Source organism: Mustela nigripes, chromosome 4 (assembly GCF_022355385.1).
Source record: "Mustela nigripes isolate SB6536 chromosome 4, MUSNIG.SB6536, whole genome shotgun sequence".
NCBI classification, from domain to species: domain Eukaryota; kingdom Metazoa; phylum Chordata; class Mammalia; order Carnivora; family Mustelidae; genus Mustela; species Mustela nigripes.
In genome coordinates, this window is record NC_081560.1 from 65,946,297 (window position 1) to 65,971,980 (window position 25,684).

The window sequence follows — 25,684 nt, forward strand, 5'->3', positions numbered from 1 at the left end:
GACATTCAAGAAGAGCTGCTCAAAAATATTTAAGATACGTTCTTTTAATGCAAAATACATAAAAATATAACAATATTTTATGCAACAGACACTTGAAAATTTTAACAAGGTTAGGTAAAAATGCCTAACTTAAAAGGAGTCTTCTCAAACAGAAATTAGCTTACCAATACTCCATCATAAGATCCTGTCTCACTTGTCAGAAATGCAAACATGACACACAGATATGGGTTATTTAACTGTAGTCGTAGAGTGCTGCACATTTCTCTCCAAAGGGAGTTTTTCTCATCCGTATATCCCGATAAAGCCATTGCCACAACATTGAGATTCAGATCACCTGCACATTAAAAACACTCGGCTGGTCAAAGTGAGCAAAAGCTCAATACTTCCTCTTCCAGTTCTAAACCATAAACAAGTATCAGAGGGTGACATTTACCTACAGAAAAATAAGCGCACTAGAATTAAGGGTTTTGATCCAGATTGGAAAACTTGGCAAGGACCACAAGCAAAAATTTCCATTCTTATAAAACTTTTGTCCATATTGCTAACCCTGTGCAAGACAAGCACATCTTTAAATTTTCAAGTTCTCATTCCAGGCAGTTCCTATACAGTGTTATTGTTTAGGGCCTAAATGAAGTGAAGTGAAGCCATACCACCAGAATCACTGTCAGCCTTATTAAGTTCACTTATGTTGACATATTTCAAAGCAATGGCAGTAAATAATACAGTATTTCAGTGCTATAACTTTCAAAATTATTTTGTTTTCCTATTCCTAAGTACATAATGCTCAGACTTAAGTATATGTTCTGAAAACCAGTATCTCAGCATTCTTTTAATAGTTTAACACTTCTAATTTTTCTGGGACAAAATTAACTACCAGCAATCCCAGAGCATTGTATATGGACACATTTGCAACAAAGTATTTGTTATCAATAGTTTTTTTTTTTTAAATCAATAGTTTTTTAAACATCAGTTCTTAGCAGTCTATATAGTCACTGATAAACTGCTAACCTGACAGTTGGCCCTATGGACTGGCTAGCCTCCTAACATAAGGTCACTTCAAGAAAAAACTAATTTTACTTTTAACTTTTACTCTTAAGTGTTTTGTACATTTATTATAACAGTTTTCTTATTCTGTTCCTGGATCCTAATCATTTTCTTTCTTTCCCAAATAAAAACAGCATTTCCCACTTCCTTATTAAATAGCCTTATTCTTCATTTCTATAAACACTTTCCCCAAGTTGCTTTGTGCTTGCTTCCTCTGCTTATTCTATTAAATTGGACTAAAGTCTGTTAAGATTAACAACCACCACCACCACCACCACAAAACAGTATCTCCCTAATTCCTGCTCAAAACAATGTGTCCAAGTGGAGGAAGGCTGGATTCAGGGAAATCTTCTCTTTAATCCTTAAAGTTATTGAAATAACTGGAAAGAGAGTTTTCCCCTACTGATAGAATAGGTGTTCAAATCTAAAACTGATTTCCAGGTATACATGACAGGGAAGTATCATGTCCCCAGGTTGTAACAAAATTATAATTAGAAATGGCTTTAAATATCAAACTCTTTTTTCATCGCCACATTACCTTCTATTGTATTCTCAAATGGGGAAGACTTACATTAGAGCAAACGTGAAAGAAAAAAGGCCAATCTGGCAAAACATTAGCTTTTTCAACTTTTTTAATGCAAGTAAATATATTACAGTTAATTTCGTGTTTTTCTATATGGTACAACAGAAGTGTAACGGTTTCAAAATGGACCAGCAAGTAAGAATGAAGTATTCTGAATACCAGAAATAATTTGCTAGGTGCATTAAAATCAATAGCTACATACATCTTAGTTATTTTTAAGTGAAATATTCCTGATAAGAAAAAAAAAACTCTGAATTTCTGGATTGAATTCATTTGCCTGAGTATTCTCTTGCAGAAAATGTAAGAATAAAAACTTTATTATATTTCATTGTTTCTTTCTTTAAAAAAAAATATCAAATGGAAACTATGCTTAAATCACCAGACTCAAGTAGAAGCATTTTTGCAGCTCAAAATATGATTTTTATAAAACTCTGTATTAGTCTAACTAAAAGTGTCAGTTTCCTAAAAGCCAACCAATAACCATCCAAACGACAAAGTAAAAATACTCTCAAATATTTTCCATAAGAATGCTTGCAAACAAACAACAAAAGAATGCTTGCAAATTGAAGTAGTCCTATCTTCAAGAAAATACATTTTTTAAAAAATGTGAATGTCTTTTAAAGAAAAAGCATTAAGACAGATGCATTTGAGCATTCACTGTAATATTAGAATGGTACTGAAGACACATTTTGTCTTTAGACACATTATGATCTTAACAGACATAAACCAAGGCACAAACAAAAGGGATTGGGCTAATACTTTAATAGATACATTTATGTGTTCTCTTTCAAAAGAATTTACACAAATATACTATCTAAATACTTGAAAGTTATCAGTGTCTTCTCTTCAAAGGACTCTACGAACTACGATTATCCTTGACTATCACCTAATACCTTTTTCTGAAGATGCCCCTTCATTCAGGATTTGGATTGCTCGTCGGATATCCAAGTTGAACAATGCCACAGCAGCAGCTCTCTCCCACTCCCCTTCTTGTACAAGGGAATTCAAAAATGGCCCTACATCTACATCCGTTCCTTTCTTTATCCATCCACAAAGCTGTAAAGCTAAGATTCTCTCTTCATTTAAATTTTGAATATCACTTTGCTTATCCAAACTGCTCCAATTATGTCTGCTGCTTTCCACCGTTCCTAAAAAGAGAAGTATTTTTATATTAGTTGTTTATTATTTTTTGAAATATATTTAGAAAATAAGTCCATTTTACACAGATTATCTCAATGTCATATTTTGGATATTTGACTTCTTAACTACAAATTCATGACAGCATAAATGTAAAATATGCCACAAACAAAACATACTTTACATGTTGTTAAGTTAAATAGTTCCTTGAGTATCAAAAAGAGCTACAGGAAGAAAGATTAATGTTTGCTAACAGTAAGTTTGACTCCCTGCTTCAGAGTACTTCTCTGACTACCAAATCTAAGAGTGCCATTTTTGCTATCTAATGTGAAACCGTTTCCTCCATTTCCTCTAGATCTAATGTAAGCTCCCATATTTCGTTAATTTTCAGACTTATCTCTTCTCCTGCTAGAACATATGCTCCAAACGGGCAAGCATCTTATTTCTATTTGAGAGGTTATCCCCAGTGCTTAAGACCTAATACACTCTCTCTCCATCTTCTGTTTTTTTCTTTGTATGTATATACATGAAAAAATGAAATAAATATAAAAGTACTTCAAAAGTTTAAATACTTGGGATGCCTGGGTGGCTCAGTTGGTTAAGCGGCTGCCTTCGGCTCAGGTCATGATCCCAGGGTCCTGGGATCGAGTCCCACATTAGGCTCCTTGCTGGACAGGGAGCCTACTTCTCCCTCTGCCTCTGCCTGCCTCTCTGTCTGCCTGTGCTTGCTCGCTCTCTCTCCCTCTGTCTCTGACAAATAAATAAATAAAATCTTTAAAAAAAAAAGTTTAAATACTAAAGCTAATACACAATGGCAATGATTTAAGGTTTCTTCCTCTTCACTAAGTCAGAAGACATTATATTCTCATTCTCTTTTTGTAAGGAATCTAATTCATCCAGCATTAGATTGCAATCAAGGTAGATGATCCTAATGGTACTAAATTAAGGTAAAACAAAGATGAAACTTGACTCAATTATAACTCAAATTCTTAAATGTTCTACAAAGTTTTACCATCAAAACTGTCATTGTAGAATTATGTGTTGTTATTTTAACAAAAAGGATTTTCAGAATAAACTAAATTATGAATTAGGCAGCAACAAGGTCCAACATTACAAACATCTTTTATTCGGAGTAACTTATAGTAATTCTATGTTTATCTACTTATATGTAATACAGTAATTATACCTTTATAAATAACTAGATCAATAATAAATGGGTTTTAAGAAATAATTTAACTTGTCTAGGATTGTATAATGGGCTCCATGATTCTAACCCTCTAGTAACCACACCCTTCATAATCCTCTTCCCTTGAGTACAGGTGAAATCTGTGACTTGCTTCTAAATAACACAAGATTGTACAAGCGAAAGCATTTTGGAGATATAACTAAGGTTGTTATTCCATTGACTCTTACTTAATCAAAGGGAAATTACACTGTGTGGGCCTGCTATAACCAGGTGACACCTTTAAAGGAGTCTGGAGGAATGAGAGAGAGTCTCCAGCTGGACTGGAAGTAAAAGCTTTGTTTTGAGACAGCTATGTGGCAAGGAAGCATGCAGCCTCTATGAGGGCAGCCCCTGGTAACAGGCAGCAAGGACACTTCTGTCCTGTGGGACAGAAAGAACCAATTCTGTTAACAACCATCTGAGCTGAGAAGAGTACCCACATCTTCATTTTAGCAATGTGAGACCCCGAGCAAAAGATCAATGAAGGTATGCCAAGACTCCAGACCATGGAAATGATGATAATAAATGCATTAATATAAAACTAATATACTGCCCAAAGTTGACTTTAACTACACTCATCGGATCAAGGTATTAAATAAATGAACACAAGCAAAATTGAGAAAATATTAAAAACTGAATTGGGCACCTAGGTAGCTCAGTCAGTTAAGCACCCCACTCTTGATTTCAGCTCAGGCCATGATCTCACGGTTGTGAGATCCAGACTGGCTTCGGGCTCCATGCTCAGCATGGAGTCTACTTAAGCTTCTCTCTCTCCCTCTGCGCCCCCCCACATGCATGCTCTCTCTCTCCTTCTCTAAATAAAATCTTTTAAAAAACCCAATTGAATCAGTTGTCATTTACAAATCAAATATACACATATGTAAATAATGCAAAATATTATTTCTTAAAGTCCATTTATTCTAAATACATGGGTAGAGTAAAATTAGTACATAGCCGAAGTCTAAACTCACCAAACCTAATTCACACTTTCATTTATTTATTAATTTTTTTATTTAAAGATTTTTATTTATTTATTTGACAGAGAGAGAGAGAGATCACAAGTAGGCAGAGAGGGAGACAGAAAAAGAGGGGAAGCAGGCTCCCTGCTGAGCAGAGAGCCTGATGCAGGGCTCAATCCCAGGACCCTGACTGAGATCATGACCTGAGCCGAAGGCAGAGGCTTTAACCCGCTGAGCCACCCTGGTGCCCCTAATTCACACTTTTAAATAAACTGTTTCATTATATGATGTTCGGCTACAGCAAAGACCTACAATATTATTCATGTTAGGACATATTTTAAGCTATATATCACTGCTTTATGAAAAGTTTCAAGATGAGTTATTTGTAAAATTCTGGAAATTTAATAAACAGTTAAATAATTACACTTGAAAGTACTTATTTTTAACCCTACTGTTGGAAACTCTTGCCATTTAGGTCAAGGGCTCAGGAGGAGACTTCTGAAGTTTTCTTTCCTTAAGAGAACCACCTGCCCTTTGAAAAGAGGAAGCAAGCTGCTCTGTTTGCAACCATGAGGAAAGTTAGTCACGAAAAATCACTTTTAGCTTTTGAAAGTGAAATTTTAAGAACTATTAGAAAATTCTGAATAATGATTAAGTTAAAACATGTATATTAAAAAATAAATACAACATTACTTTTCTGAATAACAAATTTAAATTTAGATAGAATGTACGTATTACATTTCAAGTAGAACAGGCCGTCAATGTATCATAAGGTATTTATTTTTGTATCTCCCCTATAAATTTTGGATTCAATGCTGAGGATACTAAAAGGTAAAAATAACAATTTTAAACAGCTGAACAAAAAGCAGCATTTTCAAACAATTCCTCTTAATTTATTTATTTATTTATTTATTTTTAAAAATATTTTATTTATTTATTTGAGAGAGAGACAGTGAGAGAGAGCATGAGCAAGGAGAAGGTCAGAGGGAGAAGCAGACTCCCCGTGAAGTTGGGAGCCCGATGCGGGACTCGATCCCGGGACTCCTGGATCATGACCTGAGCCGAAGGCAGTCGTCCAACCAACTGAGCCACCCAGGCGTCCCAATTCCTCTTAATTTAATAGAGTTTTTATTTTACAGCAAGTGTGTCATGGAATAAAGATCAATACATATGACTCCAAAGAGTTCATTACTAAGAGATGGAAAAATACCCTTTAAGTGAAATGCCTGGATATTGTGTCATGTATTTCGGTTGTCTAGAGGCCTTCTTACAGCTTGATGACTGTATGACAGGTTAATTAGGGTTATCAAATAAGCAATATGACATTGTGCATTTCTAAGTGTATAGTCATTATTTTTAACATGTGGGAATTTTAAAATACACGATTTTAACTACCTCTGAAAAAAATTAAAATCTATTTAAGCATGTTATGCAATACTAAAGTGTCAAAACTGTATCCCTTAAATATGAGATTGCACTACATATAAATAATAGAATTGACATTTTACTGACAGGTGTGAGAGAAACAAGTTCATGTGGAAATTAAAAAACATTTTTCTAAAAAATTGATTTCAAATACTACACCAAGCAATCAGACACTATGCTATCTGTAGATATTAATTTGTTGCATTTTTACATCTATATAACAAAGCAGTACAATTATACAGTGTATATAAGAACATTTTGTTGTTACAAACATTAAGTCCTACCTATTCGGTCTATTAAAGTAGTTCTGAATAGACAAGTTCTCTAGATCACAATTTATCCCTGAAGTATAAAAATATTTTCATCCTATCGGATGGAAGGCTGACCAACATTTATTATGCAATTTTTTGCCACCCTAAAAGGAAAGAACTATAATACTAACAACATTAAGAACACTTTCCACAAGACTGTACAAGACATTCCCTTAGAGCATGCATTCTCATCCTGGTTGACTTTAATACTTGGTCCACCCAATAAACTAGTCTCTCTGTTCCTTTGCTTCCTTATCTCCAGTGGTTCACACCTCCAAGATTTCACCCACTCCTTTCATAACCTCATAGCCTTCCAGAAATCTCACTTCTAAATTTTTCAAACTCACAATCTCTTGGTCCCTCATATTTTTATCTATCAGTCTTCTGTCATTTCCCTCCCAAAGGCAGCAAATGAATCATTCTCTTCCCAGTGTCCTAATTTTCTCAGCCCACTGTCCTTTATTTTATCTTCTGGTAAAACAACACTGCCCCACAATCCTCCCAAATTTCTCAAGCTAACTCTGGCTCCTCTTCTCAGTGTCTCCTCCTCCCTATAGCCTTCCTGGTCCTTCTCAATAAGCAAACCCACTACATTGAAAAAAGAGCCATCAGGGGGAAGCTCCTCAGCCTCCAGTCATCGAACCTTATACAACCTGCATACCTTTCCCCTTCCCCGCTGGCTGGTATGGAGAAACTGTACATTCTCCTATTTAATGCTAGTCTTTTCACCTGTGCTCTGGATCCCATTCTCTCATATTCCTAGGAATTTTGCTCCTCACTATTTCCTTTTTTCTGCATCTCAACCTCTTTGTATGGGCTTCCTCACAACAGCATTTAAGCTAGCTTAAATCAATCCTATGTTAATAACAAAAACAAAGAAACACAAAAACCCTCTTATTATTCCAGATCCACTTGCTGCTTTTATTATATATTCTTTGTCCTCCTTCATTTAGTCAAATTTCTTGGAAGAATTATTTAAAATGGATGACTTTCCTTCTTCAACCTACTCTAAACTTCTTGCCTACTGCACATCTCCACCTAACTATCTCGAAATCAACTTTCTCCAAAACAAACTTTTTTCCTTCTCAAAAGCTCTCTTCCTATGTTAACCTACGTAATTAACTGGTACTGATATTAATGCACTTTCTTAAGCTATATATATGTGTGTGTGCTGTTTTTCACTCTTCCTTCCCCTCCATCTCCTGTATTCAATCATTACATTTTGTCACACTCTAATTACCCACATTTTTTCTAGCTCCTCTGCCATTAACCTTGTTAGGAACACCTTCATGTCTTGCCTAATTACTGCAGCTTTTATTTTAAAAATATTTTATTTATTCACTTGAGAAAGAGAAAGATGTTCAAGCGCACAAGCGGGAGGAGGGGCAAAGAGAGAAGGAGAAGCAGACTCACCATTGAGCAGGGAGCCTGCCTAGGGGCTCGATCCCAGGATCCCGAGATCACTACCTGAGCAGAAGGCAGACACTTGACTGAGCAACCCAGGTGCCCTTAATTACTGTGGCTTTTATCTGAGGTCCCTGTTTGAGCCTCTCCAATTCATTCCATACATAGCAACAGCTCTAAAACACAAATCTAATTCTGTTAATACTCTTTAAAATCTTTCCTTGGTTTCCCTTTGCTACAGGATAAATCTCCCTAAATTCTTACCATGATTTCTAAGTCCTGAGTTACTTACCCCACTGCTTACCTTTCTAGTCTCCATTCTTCCCTCATTTCCTTTCTCACACTCTGTTCCAACAATACTAAAATGTGCTATGCTCCCTCTCCTCTGGGTTAATTGCATATGTGGCTCCCTGTCTGGACCTTCCTTGCCTTTGTTTTTACCTCCTCCGGGGAACTCTCTTTAATCCTTACACCCAGATTAGGATTCTTCTATACATAATCGTTAGTTCTTCCTCATAGTAAATTGCCGAGTTACTTGTCCATATTCTGAACCAGAATGTAAACCTCCCAAGAACATGGGTAATATCCACCTTCTTCATTCTCTATGAGGGAAGAGACTTAGATTGTTGACAGTTATATATTATTCCAAGAACAATTCTTAGCACATAATAAGCAAATAATAAATATTGGCTGAATAAATAAATTTACCTCATATTGTAAGAATTCAAAAATGTAACATGGGGAAAGCAACTAGAATGACATCTAATACACAGTATGCACACAGTATATATTATTTATCACCAAAGTTAAAATTTCACTGTGTGCTATATAATACAGTGAGTAAGATGGCTCAATGAGTTGACTATATGTTGAATCATAAGAAAGACAATTAAAGAAGTTTGGCCAGATAAAAAACTGAATGACACGTATGCCATCTTTGACAGTTATTTCTCTACTTTTCACTTTGGGACTGTAGAAACAAAAGTATCAAAAAGTATCAAAACCAAAACAAACAAAAAGCTGAAAGTCTAGCAATGAGGAAATCTTTCTAATGTAGTTTTTAATCTGGGTAAAGACTACTCTTAAGTCAAAACGTTCAGTTTCTCTCTACTACAGTAGAAATATAAAGATATTCTATTTGTCCTCTTGCTTTTCCTCAGAGGCAGTTTGTAGGTTTGCCCCTAAAATATATCGAAATACAACAAAAACAATAATACACCTCAGAATAACTGAGAACGTAATGTGGCCTGACCTGCTATATAGCAAAAATACTAAAAATTCTATAAACTGTTTAAATCTTTGCAGTGGCAATTTTGAAGTCATGAGCAGGCTCATTTATAGGGATATTACAGTGTATCTGCCCTTTTACTTACATTAATAAAATGGAAGTTTCTAATTGGACCCATGTATTTTATTTCTAATAAATTTATTTATAAGAAAATTTACTTTTTTAGTGGAGAGCTAGTGAGAAAGTACCAAAATGAAATCTATCAAATAGTGTCTACTATAGCAATGTGGAACAAGGTAATAATGCGAAAAGTCCTTTAAATTTTTTTAAAATAATATCAACAGTTCAATTGAAATACTTAACCTATTCTTATTAAATTAGTATTTTTTATATTTTGTATTATTTGTATAGTACCTACAAAAATCCTATTAAAGACCAAGTTGAATTTATTACTTGAACTGCCACTCTTTGACTAAATATAAACTACTTTTCTAGCAGCTTGACTTGGGCCCAAATTTGACTACTTTCAAAAGCTAGATACTGAAAGGCGCCTGAGTGGCTCAGTGGGTTAAGGCCTCTGCCTTCAGCTCAGATCATGATCTCAGGGTCCTGGGACCGAGCCCTGCATCAGGCTTTTTGCTCAGCGGAGAGCCTGCCTCCCCCGCTCTCTCTACCTGCCTCTCTGCTTACTTGTGATCTCTGTCAAATAAACAAATAAATAAAATCTTTATTAAAAAAAAAGGCTAGATACTGAATCCTAGGTTGGGGAAAGGATTATAGTAAAATGCACAATTCCATTTCAATAAAAAACAGTTAAGAGGGGCGCCTGGGTGGCTCAGTGGGTTGAGCCTCTGCCTTCGGCTCAGGTCATGATCCCAGGGTTCTGGGATCGAGTACCGCATCGGGCTCTCTGCTCAGTGGAGAGTCTGCTTCCTCCTCTCTTTCTCTCTCTGTCAAATAAATAAATAAAATCTTAAAAAAAAAAAAAAAAAACAGTTAAGAATAACTGCTCAGTGAAAAACTAAGTTTGGCTCTTTTGTCATATTTATTCTTAAATAGTTGGTCAATTTCAACCCTGCATTAACTCATACATTCATTTAATCATCAATGACTCTTTCAGGTAAGGCTCCTTCAGGTAAGGCCATACTTCATGACATAGTTACCCAGACCTTGCCATTAAATAGCTAAGTGAAAGCATTTAGGCAGCACAATAAAGAGAGATCTCCTTCAATTATGTCATTTTATTTAGCTTTTATAAAAGCAAAATACTGTGGTATAACCCAAACAGCCAGGATCCTATAAATCATCTAATGTACACCTCTCAAAGTGGGTCTTCAAAAAAAAAAAAAAAAAAAAATAGCAGTGAATAAATGAATAGATTAGAAAGACTCTATCACTTCAATGAGTCAAGACCCCCTGAAAAAGAATTTTGGATATAAAATACGCATTTAACAATTCACTAAAAGTATCTAACCAGAAACCCTCTAAAACAACAAAAAACTTTAGGCACATCTATTCTGAAGTAATTAAATGATGGGGATAAAAGGAGAAAAATAAGAGTACAAAAATTATACTTTAGAAAATAAAATATAGAATTTTCTTACCCAAAGAGGATTTTACAATTGATTTAATTCCTGCATAAACCAATGATCCTTTGTTTCCTGGAGACTTCTGATCCATATCTTCTGTATACTGCTTCATAAGTATTTAAATGCATAGGAAATATTAATGATGATGCATAATAACATATTTCAAAGCTAAATTTATTTTGATTTGGAGTGAATAGGTATCAGCCAAAGTAAGATGGTCCTACTTTATCGCAGATAAACTTTTCTTCCTTCTACACAATCTGTAAAGCAGTATTTCAACAGTTTTAAATAATTTTACTTTGCAATTTTAGCATTATGTAACTGTATTTGCATATAAAACATTCAGAATAAAATTTAGACTGATCTTTCAGCAAACTTTAAGAACAGTTTTACCTGATTTATCTCATGAAATTCATAATAAAAGGATATAGTGCAGGGTATACCAGAGGGACTTGAGCTGTGGGTCTTCATTTCCAGCTAAAATATGGTTTCTCCACACCTGTTCTGTATCAAGTCCGTACCTGGATAAAGCCCGAAGGCGCATCTTTGTTGCTATATCTTTTTCTAAAGAATTATCATTTTCTTCTTCTGCACATTCATACAAATGACGACCACAAGCCCACATTAAAGATGTAATTGGGCTCCAGGCAAGAGATATCCTTTCAAAAACAGTGAAGTCAGACATTGTTCGGTTGGGAGTTACAACTATCATTCTATTTTGACTTGTTGGATGCCAAGCAAAGGAAGCAATGTAATTGTCGCAAGGTTGCACACTTCTTTCAATTATTGTGGGTTCAGTTTCATCTCCAATGGGAGTGGGTGTGTGCTGCATATCATATAATCTAATAATGTTACTATCCCTTGTCAAAGTGGCCAGCAAACCAGTCCTAGTTGGACACCATGCTACTTTTGTTAAGGGCTTTGGTTGCTCAGTCAAAGTCAAAACTGGCTTCTCAAATTTCCTTAGATCCCATATGGCAACCTGACCTTCATAGAAGGAAGCAACACGATCATGGAAGTAGGGGTCTACTGTCACCCCCTGAACAGCTTTTGTATTTACAAACATCTTTTGGCTTGTATTCCGAAGATCAAATATGGCTAAGTTACGATGCATACCAGCAAGGAGAAGTTTCTGGTCTCGTGGAAGCCAACAAAGAGAGAGACAAGCATCATTTTGTCCTAATTCATAAAGAGGTTTTGTTACTAATAATGTTGTTTCAGTTTCACCTGCTGAAAGTCTCACTTTCTCCATGGGAACTATATCAGGAGTATATTTGCTGCAAATATCCCAAATCAGCACTGAAAAATCAGCTCTGTGTTTATCAAGCCCAGCAGCAAGCCAGTTACTATCCAATGGATTCCACGCAAGTGTATTACATTGTCGTGCATGTTTTGGCACAAATTCTTTTCCTATCAAATCTTTGAATTTTGAGTTATGATCCTGACCAAGACTTGTAAGTACAACTCGACCATTGGCTTGTCCAACTGCTAGAAGACATTCAGGATCATAATTGAGATACCAGGCAACACATTTCATATATGGCGTATCTGAATTTATTGATAGTAATGTAGCCGCAGAGTCTTCAGATAAACGTAAAGATCCAGCTTTGAGTTCTGAATTCACAGTAGATTCCACGTGATAAAGGCTCAGTTCAGAGTCACATACAACAAATCTATCCACCTGGTGTGGTGCCCACAATATATCAGGTTTGGTACCGCTCATGTTTATTGATGTGCTCAAAGAGTCCAGTCAGGTCCATTCACTGAAAATCTGTTTAAAAATAAAGTTTTAAAATCTTAACAAAATATAATTGTAAGATGAATAAACTATTAAGAAAATCAGGAAATCCTCTATTCGAGACTCTCTTTCAATATATTTCTTCTAACTGCTATGAATTCATGACAATATTTATTGATTAAAAAGGGAAAAAGACCTTCCCCCCAATAAGATGAGGTGGTGAGATTCTGAGAAATACATTTTGGCCTTACTTCCCATGATCAATTATTTTAATTGCACTGTTGTTAGTACCTTCATTAACCTTAGGGCTAACAGAACTTCAGTACAGTGAGCAAATTAATAAGCATCATCTCTTTGAAGGGGGTAAAACTTTAAAGGGTCATGAAACATGTTTTTGTGTGTGTGTGTGGTTTTAAGATTTATTTATTTAACATACAGAGCTAGCACAAGTTGGGGAGTGGCAGGCAGAATGAGAAGCAGACCCTCTGCTGAGCAGGGAGCCTAATGTGGGACTCGATCCCAGGATCCTTGGATCATGATCTGAGCTGAAGGCAGACACTTAACCAACTGAGCCACACAGGTGTCCCATGAATCATGTTTTTAAGCAAGTTTACACCAAAACTATTCAATAGAACTTTCGGCAGTGATAGAAATGTTCTCTGGCTGTACTGTCTAGCAGGGTAACTACTAGCCACATGTGGCTAATCAAGCACAAGAAATGTAACTAGTATAAATTTTAAATCTTATTTACTTTTCATTTATTTTTAATATAAATAGCCACCTGTGGCCACCAAAACAGAAAATGAAGATTTAAAGTACAATGCCGCTATTAAGACAGAGGTCTCTTCCTCAAGTTTCAAGAATAAGCAGCAGCCCTGTATAGCAGAATAAACAATAACATGGACTGCACAGAGTTAACTTCTATTCCTAGCTCTGACATATATTAGCTATACACCACAGAAGGGCCTTTGTGATTAGGGGTCCTTTTGTTTTCTCACCTACATAACTGAAGAGTTGGTTTAGAGTACTGTTTCCCAAACTTCATTCATGTACCACTTATTTTATTCAATATTTTTATTTAAAGTGACTATTTTTAAAATCAGAAAATTGATCTTAATTTCATCATGAAGTCCATGAATCACAGGTTAAGGTATGCTTAATATTTTTTCTAAGACACATTAAAATAAATATGTAACTATTAAAATGCTTAGTATGTTTTTTAGAAGGTTTTATTTATTTGTGAGAGAGACAAAGAACATGAGAGGTGGGGAGGGGCAGACGGAGAGGGAGAAGCAGTCTCCCCACTGAGCAGGGAGCCCAACATGGTGCTCCATCCCAGGGCCCGGGGGATCATGATCTGAGCAAAAGGCAGACACTTAACTTACTGAGCCACCCAGGTGCCCCTGAAATGCTTGATATGTTACTTATATTGGAATTAAAAAAAAATGCTTGATTATGTTTTACCTAAAATCATCCTGTTTACAACCAGTAGTACACACACTGCATTTGGGAAACTGAATTAAGTGATCATTAAAGGCTTTTACAGTTTTCAATTCTATGAACTTTGATTAATACTGACATGGAATTTTGGAAAGATGATAGCTGTTTAAACACAAACGAAAAATAGCCATGTTAAAAATGGTATTTTAGGGACGCCTGGGTGGCTCTTTTGGTTAAAGTGACTAACTCTTGGTTTTGGCTCAGGCCATGATATCATGGGTCATGAGATCAAGTCCCTCTTCAGGCTCCACACTCGGGGGGACATCTGCTTGAAGATTCTCTCCCTCTGCCCCTCACCATACTCACACGTATGTCCATGCACAATCTGTCTCTCAAATAAATACATTTGTTTTTAAAAATTAAAAGAAATGCTATTTTAAGAGCAAAAGCTACTTAACAAAAATTTAAATGTCTGTTTCTAACCAATTCTGGCTAGAGGTTAAAGTCTGGATTAAAAAAGGTGAAAAGTATTTGGAATCTTCATGGCAATTAGAATCCATACAGCCATGCTGTCAGTTCTTAAAAGGTGAAGCTATGATTCATTCACCCCCTGATCCCCTACACCAGATGTAGAGCCAGGCACAGACTCCTAATATAGATACACTAAATAAAATCAGCTCAAACATATTTGTTTTACTTTTTGACCTTGTAAAACTTTCAGTCAGGAATTGTCAGGAATTATCATTCTAGAATTCAATATATTCATACAATTTTGTAGTCAAATGCTCTACCACTGAGCTATACCCCCCACTCGTACAATTTTGTTGACTGGGAAAGACCTCTAAGAATTCTTACACTGGTTTATTTCATTACTTAAGAGGTCTGATGCACACGATCATCATTTCTATTACATTTCTACTAGACCCTCAATTTCTTCACTTCTTTGCTGTTTTAAGCTTGCCTTCCCCAAGCCTAGATCAACCCAATTATTTTCTCTTCTTTCCTCTACTCAGGCTGCCAAGTCTCACAGCTCTGAGGACTGATTCTGTAAGAAATTAAGGTATGCAACATGCTTAGCCTATGGTGTTGATTCAGCAATTCTTTTACTCATCTGTATATTCAGGCCTTTATGAAATTCATCTTTATGCAATACAACTTGTACATACAGGGACCTTTCTAAAACGCAAAACTAGCCAGGCTATACAATGCCTACTTAAAACCCTATTCCAACTGCTCTTAGTAGAGAGTTCCAAATATTCAATATAACCTATAAAATCCTAAATGCTTTGGTCTCTACCAACTGCTTTTAGCATCAAGGCACACCATTTTCCGCCCTGCTGTGTTCTATCTACACTGTTCTTCTTTTTGGTTCCTAGAATATAATCTTCCTCTGCGCCCCCCGCCATCACCACTACTTTGCAAATGCTAGTTTCTCTCGATGGAGCATTCTTCCCTCCCTTCTAGGCCAAGTTAACACATGCTTGACCATCTCTCAACCATCATGGTCTGAGGCTGACATCAAATATCCCCTATCCCCTATCCCCTTCCTGGTCTGTCAGTTTATTTAGATAGTACTCTCAGTGAATAGTATTCCTTCCTTTGAACACCCTGTCTCTCCTAAATTATAAAAGCTGTAAGAGCAAGAAAAGTATCTTTGCTTTCCATTTATACCTCCAATACCCAGCCTAGGCCTAAACACTTAGTAGATACTTAATAATTATTTATTAAATGCTCCACCTGACATTTCTTACACTGCTCTATCCAAGTTTTACCCATCTCCTCATTCTTCCATGCCTTATCCTTCCTAGTAGAGACTGGCTTCAACCAAGAATGAAGTACCCACTGTCAGGGTTCCAATGATGGGCAAGAGCCCACAGTGAGCCACCCTAAGGGAGGGTCACTCTAATACCTGTCTTTCATTTATTCTGTAAATATTTAGTGTATGTGGTAGAAACTCTTCTAAATGCTAAGAGCATGGTAGTGAACAAAGAAAGACAAGCTCCCTGGTAGCTATAATCTAAATTGCCCCCCCCCATTCAGGTTGAAGCCCTAATCCCCAATGTGACAGTATCAAAGACCCTTTAAGGGGGTGATTAGAGTTAAATGAGGTAATGAGGATAGAGTGCTAATCTGACAGAAATGGTGCCCTTATAAAAAGAGGAAGAGACAATAGAGTTCTCTCCCCACGAGGAGAACCCAGTGAGAAGGCAGCTACGTACAAGCCAAGAAAAGAACTTTCACCAGAACCAGACCACACTGGAACCCTGATTTTGGTCTTCCAACCTTTGAGAACTGTGAGAAAATAAATTTCTGTTATTTAAGCCACCTACTCTGTGGTCTTTTACTATGGCAGCCAAAGCAGACTAGTAAACTAATCTAATAAAGACTGCATTCTAATGCTGATATTCAATTTTAAAGAGAATTTAAAAATTCATGAATGAGAAGAGGCACCTCATACAATAGGACATAGCTAAGACAACAAAAAGAAGGAACAGATACTGCCAAGTAAGAGTGCACACTCATGTCTTCACAGAGGAAACCTCCTAAATGGAGGTATCTGGAGATCTGGCCTATCTTCTTATCTTATCAAAAGATAAACACTCAAATAATCACACTTTCAATATGGGCCTCCATCTTATTATCATATTCTTTACATGGATGATCCATAAGAAAATTGGTGGCATGTGGAAAAATCCACCATAAAAAAATCAAGTACTACTATAGTTTAAAAAAGTCTTTGATTTGCATAACTCTCAATGGAGGACTGTCAGCATTTCTCCTGATTGTAACTACGTTTGTACAATATTTTATTACTAGCCACAAAATCTGATTTCAATAATTCATACAGAATCACAAAATTGGAGAGAGACTGGAATGCCTCTCACATTTCATAAAGGAGTAAAGTGAAGACCAGGTGATTTAGTTCTTGTCCAACCCTTCCCAACTCCCATCCTATATTACTGCAGAAAAATCACCTAGGTTATTTGCAAGGTCCAGTGCAAAATGAAAATACAGGGCCCCCTGTCCCCTGTATTTGGGCCTTATACGATGGCATAGGTTGCAAAACACAAAGCTGGCCCTGAATAGAGAGGTACATCCATAAACACCCTTTTAAGAAATGCCTTTCTTTACAGTCCAACACACAATACAGATGGATCTTGGCTCATGAACACAGATGACGAGGAATATGGTGAAGAGCAAAGGAAACAACCTGGAGTCAGAGGACCTCCAACTACTCACTGGCTAGACTCAACTAAGTCTGTTAATACACCACAACTATAAAATAAGAGTAAGAACCCACCCTACCTCCATCTCACAAAGTTGTGAGAAACTGAGTTATTCGCATCACACAGCTATTGGTATCACTATGATTTCCTTCAGCAGCCCTGAAGTTAATGTTCTCAAATGCTGGAGACACTGGAAAGTGGGAGGAGTAGGGGTGAAATCTGCAATAATTAAAGCTTACATTTTACATCCTCACCTTCAAGCGTAACAAGAGTTCACTTCCCATCAAAGGTTTCTGAGCAAAGGAAAGCCATGTTGGTTCTGTATTCTTCACTAGAGTATCTGTAACAGCACTGTCTGACAGAAACACTGCGTTAGCCATGATTTAAAAGTTTCTGGTAGCCACATTGCAAAAGAGATGAAATTAAACAATGTTATTTTATTCAACCAAACATATAAAAAAAATACCCTTTTCCACATGTAACTGATATAAAAAAATACTGAGGATTTTTTTTTTCCTTTGGTGCCAAGTCTTGTAAATTCAATGTGTATTTTACATTTACAGCACATCTCAACCCCGTGGGGCTACTGGACAGTGAAGAGCCATAATACTAAGTATACAAGGTACCCGACTACTCAACTTTCACAGCCTTTTGTTGTTGTCTTCTACTTTTCTATGACAGTAACAACAGTACTTTAAAGAAATTTTCAGCCTCACCATCTTCAAGGAGAGGCACTGCATAAATTTCCTTTAAAATTGTAGATATACTTGCTCCTCCTCCCTCTCTACCTGCCTCGTGATCTCTGTCAAATAAATAAAATCTTTCCTAAAAGATAAAATAAAAATATAGCTATACAAAAAGCCTGCAAATGCAGTCATTTGCTAAGCAATTTAGCAATGCCCGTGGCACAAGGGAAAGGCTTTATTCATCCTTACACGGAATGTGCATTGGCCCTACAAGCAGAAAGCACAGCTAACCCGGTGACAGGCCCTTCATGAAATATTAGTAGAGTAGAGCTAGAGAGCGTGGCTCGTTGCTATTGCTGGAAGTCAGGAACCTGAGGACCACTCCCACGCTCGACACCTGGCTGAGCCTCCCGTCCAACGCCAGGGCACCGGGTTCCACACGAACTCGCCGCGCGTGTAGCTGCAGCGCGGACCCAGCGCCCCCGAGGGGTTTCGCCCGCAGCCCCAAGGCTGCCTGCTAGGCCCGGCCCGCGGCCCGACGCGGTTATCCCGCAGCACGAAACGCTACGACCCGCGCCACCGCTCCGAGGAGGCCCTCGCGTCGGCCCCGGCCCGGGCCTTTTAACTGGGCTTCCCGGGGCCCCTCACGGCGGCCCCCGCACTCCCGAGCCCGCTCATGGGGGGCCTCCGCGTCAGGAATGCTTAGACGCTACCGGAGGCACAACTCACTGACCTGAAGAGGCAGCGCGGCCGTCGCACAGCCACTTCCGGCCCGGTCACCGCCCCTCCCTCCCTGGGAGTCCGCACGCGGGCAAGATGGCGGCCGCAGCGGCGGGGCCGGCAATCTGGGCCACCCGGCCCGGACCCAACACCCCAACACCGCGCGCCTCCCGGACGCGCGGACGCGTCTCGGTCTTGGAAGTTCCCCACCCGTGAGCCCCGCCTTTCGGTTGCCCGGGAGTAGCACCGCCCCGGGGCGGGGTCACTGCTCTGGAGGCCCCGCCTTCCGCCCCCAGCGCTCCTCTGCACCCCCGGAGGCTCCGCCCCTGCGGCCTGCGGGAGGTATCCCGGGCACGCGCACCTGCGGGAGGTTTCCCGGGCAAGGCCCGTCGGAAATGCGTTGTCTCTGGCACTGCAGACGCTTTACCTCATTCGATCACTTTAAATTTCCATTAACAATTTATTGCAGGCCATCGATGTAGTAGAAATTCCAAGGTATGTGGTTCACGATTTATTCATTCCTTTGCTCATTCCACAAACACATCTTGAGTGTCTGCTGGGTACCTAGCGCCTTGCTGGAATGCTGGGGACACTGGAGTGAACAATAAAGACACGGTACCGGTAGAAAACAGTGATGCCTTGTTAGGACTAATCCAGCGCTCCACCGGAGGGGCGCCCCCTTAGTGTTGGGAGGTCAGGAACGCTTTCTTGTGAATCACTAGGCTGACCCCAGGAAGGATGAATACGGTATTAGATAGGAAAGGGAACAGCGGAGGAGGCTGCGAGAGAAGAGCCCTCCAAGGCAGAGGAAGATCAAGGGCAGGTTGAGGAGGGATTGCATCTCAGAGGGGAAGCTGTGAAGTAGGGATGGATGGGCAGGGGAAGTGGGGAGCGATCAAGATGCTCTGTCAGAAAGGCATTTGGAAACGAGGCTGGTGAGTCTGGGTGAACTTTTTCCTAAAGGCAATGGTGCAGTCATGGAAGGTTTTTAACTAGGCAGGTAGTGTGATCAGTTTTTCAGGAAGAAGAGGGAAGGGCAGGGTAAGTATCCCAGCGAGAGGTCATGGTAATCCGAACTACCATTTGGTATGTGGTCTGGTAAGTGGGGGGTGGGGGGTGGTGTGTGTGGAGAAGATTTAGAAGATGGAATAAACAGAGCTTGACAATTGACTTAAGAGAGTGAAGGAGAAAGAGGATTCTAGGGTTTTGGTTCCCATAATTCATTCCACCTTTGGAAAAGTGGAGCCCGAAGAAAGTGCTGTACTACAGGGAGATACCAGAAGATTCATCACTTCATACACTATCTTCCCAAGCTTCTCAATGGTTCAGGCCCTGGCCCCAAATTTCCAGATCGATACAAGCCTCTTCCTTATCTGTTCTACCATATACATAGTCTGTCCTCAGGAGATGACATTGCTTCCTACTTCAGAAAGAATTTAAGTTATTAGGTAGGAATCCCCACAGCCTCCTACTATTTTCTCTTTCCTGTCCCCAACATCATCATTCATTCCCATTCTCACCTTCTTCTCCTTGACACAGAGGAAGAGGAGGGACCCTATATGTTTCTCATCTTCTGGGACCTTGCACGGTCGATTTCTCCTTTTCTGTGTGTCTTAAACCTCTCCATTTCTATTGCTTGTTTACCTTCAATGTATGTTCAAGTCGCTCTCATTTTCCTTCTCAAAGGAGAAGGCCATGCTAGCTCTCTCTTTTCCTACATCTCCTATTTTCCCCTGAATTTACTCTTCTCAGCCTTCATGCCACTTCTTCTCCGTAACTGCTCTTTACTTGCCTATAGTTGTCTTCCCCTTCTCGAATATATGCTCCACATTACCAGTTTTCATTCCATTATACCTCCACCCCTCAATGTTAGCAAGGCACTTGGTGACCCAGTTAGAGAGGACAATTCCTTAAAAGGCCTCCCTTTCAGCTAGGGGCAGCTATATCAAAAAGTTGTGAGCAATGAGATATGAACAGAAACAGATCCTGTCCCTTAAAAGAGAAGCTGCTTGTCATTTACTTCCTCTTCTTCCTTCCAGCTGTCTGGAAAATGACAAAAAGAAACATTGTATAGAAATGGAGGCCATGTATTATGGGAGACAAAACTGCCCCATAAGTCCAAGCTTCAGTCTAATTGAGAAAGCTGAGCTGCCTCCTCCCCTGGATCAACCATAGACTTCTGGGCCATTACACAAGAGAAGATAAACTGTGTTGTTTAAAAATTGCTCTTTGTTGGGACCTGTTAGAACACCTTGGCCTATTCTCTAATACACAGGGACTCTGTCTGTTTTATTCTCTGCTTAATCTCCGGAACCTAAAACAGCACATAGCACAGGTATGCACTCAATAAAAATTTGTTGGATGAATCCCAAAACAATTGTCTTTCTTGACACTCTCCTCCAGCGAATATATTTTCCTCTCCTTCCTTTTCCATCTAAGCGTTTGTGAAAGTATATTCTTCTCATGGCATCACAAGTTCCTTGCACTCTAGAGTCCCTCGAGCAATAAGTGACACTTTTCTCAGTCTCCTTGGAAATCCATTCCCCTTCTGCACTAAACAGTGTTCCTTGTTAGTCAACCTAGATTCCGTAGAAGAGAAGCTCCTTGCCATTCACTTCCTCTTCTCCCTTCCCCCTGTCTGGAAAATGGCACCTTGTGAGTAGTGAGCTTTTACTATAGAACTCTGGATTTCCTATAGCTCCTGCTGCATAATATGTATTCAAAAATAGTTACTAAGTGGAAGAGTATATTCTACTTTTTAGAAGACTAAACTGTGTCAGAGAGCTTAACACACTGCTCTGAGGTTACACTACTTGTCTTTATCAAACGTGCATTTTGTAATGGATGCCAGAGTTGTGTAGTTCAGTCTCATGGTTTTTTGTTTTGTTTTGTTTTTTAATTTAAACTTTTGTGTCATTAACAAGATACTGTTCTTCACGTATGTTGTAGTGATCCAGAATAAGATGTTTGTTGTGGTTTAAAACCAATAAAGGACAACAGCTGAAGAACTGCTATTTCCTTCTTATTTACTGCTGCCCTTAGCAGTAGCTCAGTTTCTATTGGAACATTCTGTAGAGTCCGAACTCCCTTTATTTCCACAAAATCAGTCTGCACAAAATCAGTGTAACCATGAGAGCAAGTTTTGCTTTTAAACATCAAGGGGAAATTAGGGCCCTGGAAAAATGTTTTATGGCTTAGGTAATCTTTTTAAAAGGTTGGGATGAGAAGATCTGAGATATCTTAAGATAGTGGTCTTCAAAAAGTATTCAAGCATACTTCCAAATTAGTTTTGTAAATCAGTATACTTATTCATATAATTTGGGGAAATACATCTAACATTGTTGTAATAAATTTACATAGTTCCAAGGATATGATTTTTAATAATTTTAAATACTTAAATTGTAAACAAAACTATTGCATCACACTTTAAATGTAGTTCTTGAAATTTAGATACTTTAGCGAGAGTTTCTTACAATCATTCATTTAAAACTTTTGTGACTAAGCTATTCTTTAATTGTAGGAAATTTCATGTTATTCTATTTTTCTTCTTGATCTTGTATTTCCACTTTACTTTCTCCCAGAAGTATCTATTTGTTTGATAAGAAACAATTACATAGCATTTGCTATTCCCAGATGCTTTACAACATTGGCTCATTTAATACTGTCTTGGGTTGGGTGCCCTGGAAACATATTTCAAGATGGAGATTGAGAGTAGGATACTTATGAGGGAGGGTTGGGATCAGCACCAGTGAGAGGAAGGAAGAAGATGCAGGTCAGGGCAGAGGGAGGAGCTGAGGTGTGATTCATTACCAACAAAGGCCTCAGCCAATCCATGAGAAACTTTGAAACTGGATTGGCCCTCCCGAGTTGTCTTGGGTAGGGACAAGGGATTCAGGACTCCATACTACCCCACTGATGTGGCTAGGTCACTAATGTGACCTGTCCTTTGAAAAACAAGTAGCTTTGAGTGAGGCCGTTTTCTCTGCCAAGACAGTCCCCAAAGATGGCTGCCAGCTGCAGGCCATCTGCTGACAACTTTCCCAGCAGCTGAAGGACTTAAGCATTCATTACTGAAGGGGAACACTGGGGAGGTACATCATGGACTTCACGTCTTCATCAATTTTATGAGGATGATACTGTTATTTTTCCCCTTTTACAAATGAGAAAATTGAGGCACAGAAGTGTTAAATAAATTGCCCAAGATCTCGCTGTTTTTTTTTTTTTCTTTTTAGAGAGGGAGTGGGGCAGGGGCATAGGGAGGAATGAGGGGACAGGCAAAGAGAGTGGGAGAGAGAATCTCTCTTTTTTTTTTTTTTAAAGATTTTATTTATTTATTTGAGAGAGAGAGAGAGAGAGAGCAAGCACAGGCAGGGGGAGGAGCAGAGGGAGGAAGAGGAAGGAGCAGACTCCAGGCTGAGTAGATTGCTCAGTGTGGGGCTCTGTCCCAGGATCCCAGGTTCCTGAGCTGAAGGCAGATGCTTAACTGACTGAGCCACCAGGTGCCCCAGAGGGAGAGTATTTTAAGCAGGCTCCATAGCCAACATGGAGTTCAATGCTGGGCTCTGTCTCCCAATCCTGAGATCATGACCTGAGCCAAAATCAAAAGCCGGATTGAGCAACTGCTTAACCGGCTGAACCACCCAGGCACCCCGCCCAAGATACCTCTTAAGTGGTGGAGCGAGGTTAGGTACACAGACGATGTGACCCCAACATTGTGCTTGTAACTATTGAATGGTAGCCACTTGATGTAGTTTTAAGTGTTATTAAAATGATCTTTTAAACAGCAGTTGGCAAACTTGTTTTGTGAAGGGCCAGATGGTAAATATTCCCAGCCTTTCAGGTTTTACTGCCTTGATCACCACTCCTCCCTTCTGCTGTCCTATTACAAAACCAGTCGTCGACAGGACACATGCAAAGGAAAACTTTGTTTCTAGAAACAGGTGGCATGTTGGATTATTGGCTAAACTCTGTTTTAGAAAAAAGCATTTAAAGATACAGGAAACACTCATGTTTTATGTTATAGGAATAAAATAGTACCGAAAGGAATAAACATCATAATTCTAACCTTATTTTTCAAAGATGGGAAGGAATAACGGTGCTATTTTCTTAGTAGTTTCCTATGTGTGGTAGGTTTAAAAGTGATCATTATTTTCTTCATTACATTCTATGTTTTCTAAAATAAAAATGTAAAAAATTTTTAATGAGGAAAAAGGTCCAATGAGTATTATTTTAAAGAGTATAGTTGGAGGAATTGGGATGCTTAATTCCGTAATGATAGACAGACACATCATAATCCTGTACCTACGGAGTTAAGGCAGAAATAATAGGGTTTAAGCAGCATCCTAAATGCTTCAGTAACTGGAACTGTTCTAGGATGCTAACATTTTCTGCTTGCTCATTTCTTCTTCGCAGAGTCTCTTTCATTTGTGAGTAACTTGGTGTTATGGATGAAGGTGTGTGTTCCCTCCCTCCCAAATTGATATGTTGAAATCCTGCCACCCTATGTGATGATATGAAGAGATGGGGCCTCATATCTTATCATGTGATAAGAGCACATGAATGTGACCTCTGTCCTCATGAGTAGGGAGTAATGCCCTCATAAAAGGGACCCCGGAGAGCTCTTGCAACCTTTTCCTGCCATACATGCGGCAGTCTGAAATCCAGAAGAGGGTCCTCATCAGGACTCCACCATGCTGGCACCCTGATCTCAGACTTCCAGCCTCCAGAACTACGAGAAATAAATGCCTGTTGTTTACAAGCCGTGCCGTCTATGGTAATTTGTTATAGCAGCCCGAACTGACTACGAAACCTGGCTCATCCTTTCTGATGGGTGCTGAAGAAGTAAATCAGCGACCATCAAAATACTATCAGATCAGCACTGTTAATCCTAGTGAAACACAGGCTGTCTTGCTGCCTGGTTTCTTCTCCGTGGATGGGATTTGAAAAAAATCACATTTGGGCTTTTGAAACAGACGATGTGGCTAAATTCTGCTAATCTCTCTGTTCCCACAGCCATTGCCCCAGTTTCGGTCTTAATTACTGCTCACCCACACAGCAGTCTCCCAACTGGCCTCTGATTCCCTGTTCCACCTTTTCCCTCTAAACCATCTCCTCTGTGTGGCCAGATTGATCTTCCAGAGCACATCTCAAGTGACCGTCTTAGGTAAGACTCTTCCTTGGTTCATGTTCCCTACAGACCAACAATCAAACTCCTGAGTCTGCAGTTAAGATGTCAATGCTGTAAGTCTTAACAGTCAATGAGAAAGAAAACTTAAGTTTTCAATGGATCAAATTAATTTTAGAATTACTTAAACCAGACAAAGCCCAAAGCAGTTGTAAAGATAGGCTTCTCTTGGTAATAAGATGAGAAAAAGATTCCTAGAATCACCGCTGGAATTTAGACAGATATCTATGAAGGCGATACATTCAGAATCAGTGCTATTTGAGCCAAAGACCAGGTCCCAGAAAAACCAAAGCATATCTGATTGGCCCGGTCAATAATTTGGAAATCTTCTAAAGTAATGTGCAATGTGTGACTACAAAATCTTCACATGGATAATGGATTTGATTCTCATGTTCAAGATCTTGGACCATCAGCAGTTTATTTGAGAAGCTAAGCCTGACTTTGTTAGTAAGTGTAATTGCAACCCCAGGAAGACATTCAAGATGTAAGAAATCAGAGGCAGAAAGAGAATCAGAGTTAGAATCAGGATAGAAGTGATAAGGAAACAAATTTACTTCCTAAGCTCTAACCTTTTTGGAACTTTTGAATCAGTCAGTTCTACAATTGCACCATGGAGCGTATTTTATCTAAAAACATTTTTATTTTATTTTATTTATTTATTTGACAGAGAGAGATCACAAGTAGGCAGAGAGGCAGGCAGAGAGAGAGGGGGAAGCAGGCTCCCTGCGGAGCAGAGAGCCCGATACGGGGTTCAATCCCAAAACTCTCGGATCATGACCTGAGC

The 25,684-nt window shown here is 38.8% G+C and overlaps 1 protein-coding gene across 4 annotated transcripts in view; it reads right to left on the reverse strand.

The window, feature by feature from the left end:
• The window catches only part of MIOS (meiosis regulator for oocyte development), a 37,031-nt gene extending 18,075 nt beyond the window's left edge, over positions 1-18,956 (reverse strand). The window contains exons 1-6 of one of the 4 annotated variants that reach the window (XM_059396798.1): positions 18,730-18,956; positions 17,565-17,661; positions 11,335-12,676; positions 10,921-11,019; positions 2,521-2,775; positions 165-334 (exon numbers count right to left, since the gene is read on the reverse strand). In XM_059396798.1, coding sequence (XP_059252781.1) covers positions 165-334; positions 2,521-2,775; positions 10,921-11,019; positions 11,335-12,628 — 1,818 coding nt within the window. In that variant the 5' untranslated portion in view covers positions 12,629-12,676; positions 17,565-17,661; positions 18,730-18,956. Of the gene's footprint in view, positions 1-164; positions 335-2,520; positions 2,776-10,920; positions 11,020-11,334; positions 12,677-17,564; positions 17,666-18,287; positions 18,710-18,729 lie in introns of those variants that run through there. The other 3 variants (XM_059396799.1, XM_059396800.1, XM_059396801.1) reach the window with 3 other exon arrangements.
• Between the last annotated feature and the right edge of the window lie 6,728 nt (positions 18,957-25,684).